The sequence below is a fragment of the Nestor notabilis genome, unplaced genomic scaffold (assembly GCF_000696875.1).
Source record: "Nestor notabilis isolate BGI_N333 unplaced genomic scaffold, ASM69687v1 scaffold2569, whole genome shotgun sequence".
Classification (NCBI taxonomy): Eukaryota; Metazoa; Chordata; class Aves; order Psittaciformes; family Psittacidae; genus Nestor; species Nestor notabilis.
Genome location: NW_009944847.1, coordinates 56,488 through 68,166, shown reverse-complemented (window position 1 = coordinate 68,166; position 11,679 = coordinate 56,488). Strand labels below are relative to the sequence as shown.

The following is an 11,679-nucleotide window of genomic DNA, read 5'->3' as shown; positions in this document are numbered from 1 at the left end:
GAGGCCAGAAGAAATGGGGGCTAATACAACAGCATATGAATCATTCCATGAAATATGCATTTGCTGTTCAGTATGTCCAGTTATCTGGAAACTACACTCTTGTAATACACAGAACCTAAAGAGCAGGTGGAGTAGTGCTTTTAGCATGGGGCAGTAAAAAGTGGAGAATGGAGGCAGTAAAAAGTATAATGTGAAGGAAGGAACAGGCCTTGGGACAGGCGAGGGACTTGGTTTAGGGGCTTCATCCCCCCGCCCTGACTTGTGTACACATGCATCCCCTATGCTCTGAAGCTCTCTGGAAGAGGTTGTTTGAGGTCATGAACATAAACATATGGGCTTTAGTGTAGTTTTTCGAACACAGGAAATAGAGCTCGAGATCAGAAAATATTGCCATGCTTATAAAGCTGTTCTTTCAACCCTAACAGTGGAAAACCAAGTATTACAGACTGTGGTAGTGTCTGACAGTCCAGCTGTCCCACAGTAATGCAGCAAGCATGTTACTGAGCCAGGCCTGAAGACACTGTACACAAGACCCTGAAAATGGGGGGGATGGCAGAGAGAAGAGCACTCTCCAAGCTAGTGTTTTACTGTAACTCTTACCTGGCAGATACAGTCGACGAGTATTAGTGTAGAAGAACAACCCTATGTGCAGGGCAAATCGTTCTGAGCAGCAAATACGTATTCATACAGCAACAGAGAGTAGCTTTTTTGCCTTTTTGGAGAGCCATTGATGAAACGAGCTGGCAGGGTGACGTTGAACATTCCTTATGACTCTTAGTCCCTTTCTCTCCAGCTGCATGTAGTGCCACTTCTCCCAGAGGAAAATACCAACCATGTAAATACTTCTGAGAAAGTATTTAGACCATTCCTTACTCGTTTCCCTGGCACATGCCGCTCCTGGATCCGTCCTCCTAAGCACTCGTGGCAGTCCCAGCACCCGAGGACTGCAGCACTGGGCCCTGCCAGTGTCCACTGGCAAACATAGCAAGAGTACTGGAACTTGCCAAAGTTACACTAGTCCATCTCACTGTATTAGAAGAATGACATATGTCATTAGGAAGCAGTGTTTGCCCCTCGTCCCCACAAGCAACTATATGTTCTACAACTGCCTTAACAAAAGTAGTCTTAACGTTTGTTTATACAAAAATAAAAAAGTATAAAAAGCTAATGTGGAGTGAAGGAGTTTTCTTTTGGTTGGCAACAAGTTTACTTTTCACCTTTACCCTGACTTTTAAGAGTTGGCCCTGTTTGTGTACAGGGGCGCCTGAGACAACGCAAGTAAGGACACAAACCACTCAGACACTTCTGATGATACACTGCAAAGTGAAGCACACAGCTGGCTGGAGGGGTGACTTTTACCTCTGGTCATAGTCTGTTGCTGAGGATGACAACGTGCTTTCTACTATCATAAGTGAAAAGAGAGACCTGAAGAGAAGAGAGAGTCTTTAACTTCAGTGGTGACCTGCACAGTGAGGATCATCCTCTTCTAGATTTAAATGTCAGACTTCACAGTACTTTCGTAACAGGTCACCCACCTGCTAAAAGCTACTGCACACCTGAAACAAACCAAGGCCTTGTGGGTTAAGAGGAGAAATAGGACTTTAGAATAAAGCCAAATATAAAAAGCAAGTTCTCTGTTTTATAAGCAAGTAACCCATTTTAAGGTCTAAAGCTGAACAGGAATATAGAAACTTGTACTAATACTTACAAGTAACAGGTTTTAAGTCATCTGTTTGTACTAGCAAGTCAAACAAAATAATCTAACTAGATCCAGTGTTACAGAGTGTTTCTTCTAATTGTTAACAACTTCTAACCTCTCGTCATTTTCTCACACCGATGACAGCTGGGGGATGGCGGGGTCATCGAAGTCCAGGATCAGAAATCAGTATTAAAAAAGCTAACAACAGTATGTTCTTGGTTTTGCCACACAGAACACAAAAATAACCTTAACTGAATCCTTGGCCACAGAAATGCTCTCTCTTTGCAGTACTTTTTCATTCCAGAAGAAAGTTACTTCAAACCATGACTCTTCCCCTTAGATACTACATAGTATCAGGAATTGTACATCACCTTATTGCCTCAGAAGAGGAGGAAGGGAGGGAACCCACCTGTGTAAGAAAGAAGCATTTTTTACACTGCATATCTTGAACTTGACAAAACATTGACCACTGCGCTATTAGAGAAGCTTATTCCGGTTGGGTTAGCGTAGCAGTCTCAAACACGCGTTGCAAAAATAAGTTTAAAATGTGACACAACCCCACATACTTATTTTCAGAAGAAAACCCCTTCACCAACAACTCCTAAAATAAACCATTTATTGAGAAAAAAACTTCTTTTAAAATTTCATTAATCAGCCTTTTGCATAACAAATCTGAAGCTTGCCAAAAAACAAATAAACAAAAATCCCAGTAAAAGTTCACAGTCAGTGCACTCAACAAACAGATTAAAAAACAAGGTCCATAACGCCCGATAACACTACAGCATTTTTCTGAACCTAAAGAGTTCAAAAATACTACGTATTAACATTACAGTTCTCAATCAAATGAGAAACGGGAGCAAGAACAAAAAGGATATGGTCCATATACAGTAGTAATGGCACTTTCACTGAAACATGCAGCTTCTTCCACCTCGCGGACACTGTCACGTGAGCAACATGTGCCAAGTAAAACGTACAGGAGCAGCAGAGAAAGTGACGCTTGTCACTTGTGCAGTCTTCGTAAGTTCAACTTTTATACTGTTTCTCAGCACAGTCTTTATGTAAATATTACATACAGTAGTGATTAAAAGGTATCTTGCCAGAATAAAAAAGGCCAGAGATTGAATAACTTCATTCTTCATCTGTGCAAACCTGTGAAGGGGACAGAAGGCGATTAATTCCATTGTGTCCCTGCTACAGCAAGAAGATGACAACAGATCAGTTTCTTCAGCACCTTCACTGAACATCTTCGAAGCTTTCTTCGTTCTCCCTTGTTACACAGATAACGAATTACAAGTGATTGCACTTGAACACCCATCTTTGCACTGTCACCATGCAACTCTTGCGTGCCTAAACTTTAAGCTGGAAAATGGGACAGAATTCAATAACCTGCTGTGCTCCCTGTTCCTCAAAAAAAGAAGTTACTAATACACCTGATTTTGTAGCTGTGATTATTTGCCTGTTCCTCAGCAAAGAATCAAACCCCGGTTCATGCAAGAACTGCAGATTGTTATGCCAGCTGCCAGATGAACATTCAATATGAACATCACGTTAAGTATGAGCTTTCAAGAAAAGCAGACCCTTGCACTGAAGGCTGGTCGAGTTCTCAAGCAGATGTCTCTTTCCCGTTTTCTGGAGGTGACCCTTACCTCTGTACTACACAAGTCTGTGCATACGTACTTGGTAAAGTTTTTAGGCACAGAGGCCTTCAAGTAATCACCACTGAGGTGAAGCTTGACAAGTCTTTTCAACAGAAAGATAACGCATCTCAAAACAGCAGCAAAAGTTTATGACATGGTGCACACCAGGTCATTTTAGTCAACATGTGCTTCTGGACAGCATTAACCTGATACCAACCTCCCACTGTGATCCAAAGCCCTGTGGCAGAGCTGCAAATGAGGAAGCCAACTAAATCTCTATCTAAAGTCTTTGTAGCCAAAGCCACGAGACAAACCTTGACAAAAGGATGATCGAGGAGCTGACTGGCCGTCCACCTCATCTTTGGGTCACTTTCCAGGCAGTGGCAAAGGAAGTCTTTCCCTTCTGGGCTCACTTTGTCAGGAATAGGAGGTTTATGACCCATCCCCACTTTATACATGATCTGGAAGTTGTGCTCATATTCGTGCCAAGGCCTCTGCAAGAGGGAGCAGCATTGCAAGGTTTAGTGAGTAGCCTGCTATCCAACAGCATATATTTGTGTGCCCCAGGAAACTAAAAACCACCCCAGTACTTGCAGACTTCAGTGCGATAAATGGCTGGGGGTGGGACCAGAATTTGCAGAGAAACTGTTGAGAACAATCTGCAGTCATCCAGTATGTGAACCATCCCTACCTTGCCAGTGACCATCTCTATAACGACGCAGCCCAGGCTCCAGATGTCTGCTGCACGTCCATGCCCTTCTCCTTTAGCTCTGGTAATTACTTCTGGAGCCATGTATGCTTTGAAACACCACATATGATGTCATCAGTACATACAGCAGATGTATAGTACAGTATAGGACAGTATACATTAAGTGATTAACTAGGCAAGCCAAATGCTTTTTACTACATCTGTAATGAATTACCACTCAGCTTTTCTTGCTAAGTTTTGTCTTCTCGTTGTTTGACATGTCGGCAGCGTAACTGTCTTTCGGTTTGAAAGGTGATTGTGAAAATGCTGGTACAGTAACATGCTTTCAGTTGCTGTCATTTTTAAAAAGCAGCTTTGGCAGCTGTTCAGTAAGAACAGCACTGTTTCAGTAAGGCTGCAGATAAAACCCCAGGAAACACAAGCTCCAGCACCTTTATAGTTACCAGACAAACACAACTTTATTTCTCCAGTTACATCATTCACCGATTGTTTTGGCATCTGGATGTAAAGCACACCTAACTAGCTACACTAACACCAAGTTTCCCCCAAAACACAGCATTTCACTCTGGCCCAGACTTTCAGCAGAGGTGACTTCTTTTATGGTAACTAGACACGTGCCTGCCTAGCACAGGCTTCCTTACCTGCAGTCCCCAAGGTGCTGTTCACTTCTCCAGGCATTGTCTGGGTGTTGTTCTTCAGTTTCACTGAGCAGCCAAAGTCTCCTAGTTTAATCAGTCCAGATGAGGTAAGAAAGATGTTGGCTCCTAGGAAACAGGACAGAAAACAGTAACACTTGTTAAACTGGTGCTGAATTGAGGCAGGGGGGGTTCTGGATATACTCTTGGAAGTTACATTGCAGATCACAGCTGAATTCACACTTGGGTCTTTACCTGTGGATTAAGTATGAAATACGACAGCATTAGAGGTGTTCCCCAAAGGGTATGCTACCGGGATTTTTGGTGGGTCTGCGTTAACAGTGTACTGGAAGTTGACAAAGAGAAGTGTTCAAATCACGAAGCAATACGGCAGGCAAACTCATCGGCGTTCCACACGCGCTCGTTACGAGAAATTACTCCTCCAGGAATTTCTGAATTCCAGTGCTTATCCTTCCAAATGTTGCACTGTGTAAAAAGACCTGTCCTGAAGGAGCTTCCTGGCAGAGGCCATTCCTGTGCATCTCCCACTCGCCATCTCTGCAGTTCTGCAGAGTCAAGACATGATATCATACAGCTGTGTCATCACAGCCGACTACAAAATAGAGCTTATAGCATTTTATTACATGTACTACCAAATACACACTCCTGTTTGTGCTGTACTTCCAGAAGAACTTCTGGAGGAGGGCTGCCATTACCATAGCTGGCTACACTGCCAGTTTACACTAGAAAAAGCTTCCCTAGCATAGTTGAAAAATCTCCAGTGGGAATCTTCAGGTGGCTTCAAGTCACTTGCTCTACACAACAGTGCAAAATAAGCCAAGTGGTTTTGATAACCAGTGGCTTGCTTTTGTTCACCATCATGCCAAAACACATGTTGAGAGCCAACAGAGAACAGGTAGAGCAGAAGCAGCTCATGATACTTGTCAGGCCAAGCCCTGGATTCTGAAAGTACCACATTGAAACTACAAGTAGGTTGCAAGAGTCAACACAGTAGCAGCTGTGATCTCTCTTGAGGTGAGAATGGATGGTGGCACGTTACAAAACTGCATGTCTACCCTAGGAGCATGCAAATGCTGGGGACTTTGTCACATACAGCCTTTTCTCATGTCACACAGAAGATTCTTTCAAAAATGGCTCATCTGAATACAGCCTTCAGAATTTTCTCCCTTTCATTCCACCTTGAACATAGGTCAGTGCAGGAATTCCTGGCTGCTTCTCCTTTGTGTTATGTTCTCTTAGTTAATGACTTTTCCAGTTAGCTTGGCTGAGCATCCCCAAGATAGTCATAGAAAAGAAAACGAATCCTCAGAAAGTTCGAGTCAAAACCATCCGTGCAGGTCAGTGATGCCAAAATCCTGCCTGCTTCTCAAAGGGCTTCTCTAACTACTAAGAATTCTTTAGTTACCAAGATATATTTCGTCCAAGAGGTGTTGCACGGGACTGCACTAAAAAGAGGAGAGAAATCATTAACAGAAATAAATTCCAGCCTTTAATTACTACAAGCCTTGTACAAGTTCTGGAAGAAGAATTAACTTTCAGAGGGTATTCCTCTGCACACTGTCCGTAAGTTTTCCGCTCCTGGCATTCAGGTGCCTGCCCATACACAAATAGAATTCTTTGGCTGGATTCTGCAGTTTGCCATCAGAGAGACAGACGTGTCCGGAGTCACACCATGATCACAAGCACGTGTAATGGAGATGGGTTGACCATCCCTCAGCTTCTTAAATGAAGGAGAATCCAGAAACACACCAAAGCGGTACAGGAAGGGAGCTCGATGGAACACCAAGTATGGGCAATGCACTGGAAGAGTGACAGTTACTCTTCCAGCAACTTTTCCTTTGAACTACTGCCCACAGCTTTTCTAATGGTTTTCAAGCAATTACTTGTCGTATAGAAAGTAGGTGCACTTAGCCCACACAAAGAGCTCAGTGAGAACAGCCATCACTAGCAAACACTTTCACAAGGGTGTTTTGGAAACCTGTGTTCCTGTTCCTCAAGAAAGCAACATGCAAATTTCACAGAAGGCTACAAAGCTGTTCCCAGCCACTGCAGTGGGTGGAAACTGGCAGAGCTGCAGCGCAAGGATCTCTCTTCTGACTGAATCTAAAGCTATCGTGATCATTCGGTTTATCGCAGTTCAGAACCGACTTACAAGGCCTTTCAAACTAAAGTTTGTCCCTTTTACAAGAAAGTAGAGACAATTTAGCATAAATGTTACTGTGAAAGCTCCTGTGAGCCCTCTTCCTGCAAGCACCTGGGACTGCCAAATGGGACAAAGCGACAAACTGAAGTTTCACCATGAAGAAACAGACAGCACTTGAAAACTCATGTTGCTGACATTTTCTGTCACCTGAATTAAGGTTTCCACTGATGTGCTGTCTGCAGGAGCCTCTGTTTTGTAGGTTGCTTGGTCTCTGCTTCAGAGACCAAGACCAGGCTCTAAAAGGAGTCTTTAAAAAGGGTGACCTTGTTAGGTGAAACCTGCAGACTCCAGCAGGACCTGGGTAAGAGAACAGGAGACACAAGGGCCTTAAGGACGCTTGATGCTTTTCACCTTTGACAGTTCATGCTAATGGGAAAGTAAAAGAATTCCTACCATGTCTGCATGGTTAATGAGCAAAATAAAACCAGAGACCATGGCTACAACAGCGAAAAGGCACAACACGCCCATCTGTTCCTACACATACACTATCAATCAAAAGCATCTTCATTGGCTGTACTTGGCAGAGGCAAGAGGTAGCCCAGTTCTGCACAGCCCTAGTGCCATTTATGCCACAAGACCTTCCAGGCAGACTGCAGACAAACAGCAGATGTCAAAAGCTGTACCTTTGCTAGAGAAAACAACAGCTATGACCCAAAGCATTTAAACTGAAGTTTCATGCCTTGTATCTCTGGGCCAAGTCAGCCCCATATTAAGTGTAGTGGCAACTACACTAGCATGATATTCCAAAGATGCTGGTGTAAATTCTGCACGTCCAAGGAGCATTACCAAAAGCCCCACTAAAGACTGTGGCATAATTCCACAAAGAGGTGCAGCTCATAGACACTCCTCAGCCAGTACTTCAGCAGTGCAGCAGCCAAACTCGTTCACGAAACAGGCAGGCCAAATGCTACCCTTTCATGAGAAAATCAGCTTCAGCATCCTCTTTTACTCAGTCTCTTACAACGCATGACACAGGCCCGTAGTCTCGTGTTGAACAGCCTTCCATCTCTTGCTGTATGACGGTCCTTCCCTAGTGCTCATCAAGACATGAAGGCAGGAATGGCAGAAATTCTGAGCTAACAACAAAGGTAACAAGAGGACAGTAACACAGTAACACTTCAACGAGGACTTCCTGGCCCGGCGCATCTCATTCACAGGTTTCTAATTTACTGAAGCTTCAGATACAGCCCCTTCATTTTCTGTTTTCATCCTGAAAACGCAATCCAAGCACTCTTCAGAAATATGCCCTTCTCTCCCAGAGACCGCGCACGGGGCATGACCTCAGTGATTAAAGCCTCTCAGTTCAGCACTTGTGAGCCCACACGTGGAGTGCTATGTCTTGGGTTTAGGCAAGTACGAGACAGACACTGACATACTGGAACAAACCCAGAGGGGCATCAAGACGGCCAGAGACTGGTGCACATGAAGTACAAGGAGAGGCTGTGAGATGGTTTAGATTGAAGAAGGGAAGACTGGGGAGGTGTGTGTGAAGGGAATTTGCTGCTGGTTTCAGCTGTGTGATGGGAGTGTATCAAGAAGATGGAAACAGATTTTTCTGCAAAGGCGTACTGTGAAAGGATATGGGGCAATGGACACAAATAGCAATGACTGCAAGTTCCAGGGAGGTACTGGGAAAAAGTTTTTCACAATGGGGATCGGTCAGTCGTTGGACAGGGTCCAGAAAAAAGGGCATCTCCATCCTTGGCAATAGGAGTATCTCAACTCAGCGAGGTTCTGAGCAATCTGATCTAATTCGACATTGGATCTGATACTGAGGTTGGCCCTGTTTTGAACACAGGGCTCAGAGCTGTCCCTTCATCATTAAATATTCCATCGCTCTTGATCATTGAGCAGAACAGCTTCTTGCAAAAGGTGAATTAATTGTAACTCAGAAATCTGGGATCAGCCACAGGGTTTAAAATCCAATACCCAGAACAGAGATTAAAAAAGTATCCCGAAAGACTTCACCACCACATACTAGCACCAACTACTTATCAAAACCAGTGCAGCCAAGTGTAACAACCAACCAACACTACCCTCAGTTTGCTCTCACAACCGTGGGCTAAAAAAGGATTCAAGGCAGCTGTATCTTGGTTCATCTTTTACTTTAAGAACTGGATGCCGTAACAGCATTTGAAAGACAACAGTGGCACAAGTGGACACTACTAACTGAAAGACTCAAGTTTTGAGCACAAGATTCTCACAGACATCAACTGCAGGATACACATAAACAATTACTCTAAGAATTTGTTATCTGCTGCTAAAAGAAAGAGATCCACAGCAATGTTTAGCAACTGGCCATAGAAATCTAGTGTGACCTGACAGCAAGATTTCCACAAGAAAGCAGTTGTAACAGTCTGACTGGCGCGTTACCATTCTTCCCTACCAGAAAAATGAGAGTACCTGACTACAGAGGAGCTAAAATGAAAACCAGAGTTTTCTTTACTGCTGTTAGCCTGAAAACTTGAGGACACAATGTTAGCATAAAAGGAGACAGAGCGCAAGAGACTCCCAACATAACATCAGGCATCCTTTGTAAAAATACCGTCTGTGCTCTGTCTTCATATTCTGTCATTAAAGTTTCAGGAAGGTCTATACATAGATATGTCTGCAGTGACCCTCTGTTTATAGCTGCTGCTATTCTCAAGAAACACCCCAACATTTGATATGAGGAACCTGTTGCAACAGAAATGCCTTCAGGTAACACAGAATTACAGTTCTGTTAAACAGCTCTTCTCAACTCACTGCATTTCCCTGATGAGAGGAAGACCTATTTGGAAAGACATCCAAAAATCAGCAGTGACACAGAGCCGCACAAAAGAAATCCCTGTCAGCCAGCCTTGGATTTGATCACAATGAGCTTCCAGGAGAGCATAATCCAGCTAATCAGAACCTGGATATGGAATGATCAAGTAAAGGGCAAGGAGGGCACTGTGAATAGCACAGAGGGAAATTCACAACTGGAGAGAAACCTTGGGTGAGGAAGGAGAACCAGAAAAGGCAAGATTGCTGGGAAACGGGATTGAGGGAAAGTGTTTTCTAGGAAACAAAAGCCAAAACTGACTCAAGAGTGGCCTACCTGGGTGGGAGGCCTCTGGATCGTAGATAGTTCTTTTCCCAAATGAGAAGCACGAGGCCAAAGGACCAAGAGCAACTGGGAACCTCCTACACTGCTGCGGTGATTCAAAACCCTGTGAGCAAGAGGGACATAGAAACCCAGCATCGTTGGGTTGCACTGCCTTGACATAAAATGAGCATTCGCAGGGCATAGTCTGTGCATTGTTCATTGTTTCTCCTACCTTCAGTTAAGTTTCTGTCACAGGTGAGCAAAATATGCCAGACTAACAAAACCAAGATAAACCACACATGGAGGATGTTCTTGGAGGCGCAGGAAAAGAAAAATGAATGTGAAATGTGGACTGACACTGGGTGCTTTAAGCAAATGTCAAAACCAAAGCCCCTCTGGTTACCATAGTTCCAGTCTGCTCACTTTGTAAGCAAATGCTGAGAGCCAGGCATGAGTAGATAAATGTATGGCAAAAAAACCACCCCACTACATAAGTAATTTTACCATATCCCTTTAACTTCTTTTAACAAGGCTTTTATTACAATGTTTAAGCAATTCTCATCTGAAATCCTGAAACTCTTCTGGAAAATGGGAATCACAAGGAAGACTTCTGTTGAACAACTCTAGCACAGTACGCTGCTTGTCAGCTCACAGAAAACACCACTGTTTCTTGCATAGTTGAGAAGAAAAACAACATTACATAACTCAGTATATTAGTACTAAAAATACAAGGACCAAAATTTGAGTTTGGATGAATCCCCAACAATCTTAACAACCTCCACAGAAACTATATAAATCATGGGCAGAATTTAAGAGTTTTCAGTGCCAACTGTGAACGCTTTTTATGTTCTGTACTTAAAAAGGAGCAATGTTACTAGCCAATCACTTGTAAAGTGAAAACTGAAAAATGAGTGGAAGGCTTCATACACTTGAAGGCTGTACAGATAACATGCACTAAATCTGGGCAAATATGTCCCCCATCTTTCCCCACCACCCTCATCTACAACACTGAAACAACATTACCCTTTTTGATTAACCTTACCTTTAATGTCTCGATGAACGATACCATGTTCATGTAATACATTGATAGCAATCGTGATTTGCTTTGAGTAGAGCCTAATGACATGCTCCTGAAGGCCCAGTCTTGATACCTCCTCCAGAGTGCCCTCATCACAGTACTCCATAAAGATGTACATTTCTTCCTGTTGTGGGAACCAAACCAGATTTGATTAGTTTTAATTTGATTTTTTTTAGGTTTTTAACACTGAATTACAATCAAGTTTTCCTTCCATCCTTCATTGTTTGTGACAAGAGTAATGGAAGTACCACGTAATGTTTTAATGAAGTACTTCTTACCATGGAATGTCTAATAAATCATCTCTTCAGAACTCTGTTCTCTTCAGTATGCTTCAACCTAACATATTCTACTGCACAGCTATGGAAAATCTCTGCTACGTGTCTATCTGCATCTCTTTGGTTGTATAAAAATATTAATAATACTTTGACATCTACCAAAAACCACTTTGGAAATACTGTAGGTATATTGCACAGAAATACAAAAAGATCCTTTCTTTGCGTATTTAGGAAAAAGGTAAAATGATGTTTTGGACAAGGTCTTTTTTTCTTTCTCTCCCAATTCCTGCAGTATCTTGTGTTTGATTGCTTGGGGAGGGCAAGTTTTTTGTTATTTTCTGTGGCTTGAACATGC

General features: G+C 43.0%; 1 protein-coding gene across 1 annotated transcript in view; it reads right to left on the bottom strand.

The window, feature by feature from the left end:
• Positions 1–2,298: 2,298 nt before the first annotated feature.
• Positions 2,299–11,679, bottom strand: part of MAP3K4 (mitogen-activated protein kinase kinase kinase 4) — a gene marked incomplete at its 5' end in the record, with an annotated part of 49,365 nt that continues 39,984 nt past the window's right edge. The window contains 5 exons of the mRNA XM_010022591.1: positions 2,299–2,848; positions 3,651–3,830; positions 4,028–4,134; positions 4,687–4,809; positions 11,014–11,173. Coding sequence (XP_010020893.1) covers positions 2,828–2,848; positions 3,651–3,830; positions 4,028–4,134; positions 4,687–4,809; positions 11,014–11,173 — 591 coding nt within the window. The remainder of the gene's footprint in view (positions 2,849–3,650; positions 3,831–4,027; positions 4,135–4,686; positions 4,810–11,013; positions 11,174–11,679) is intronic.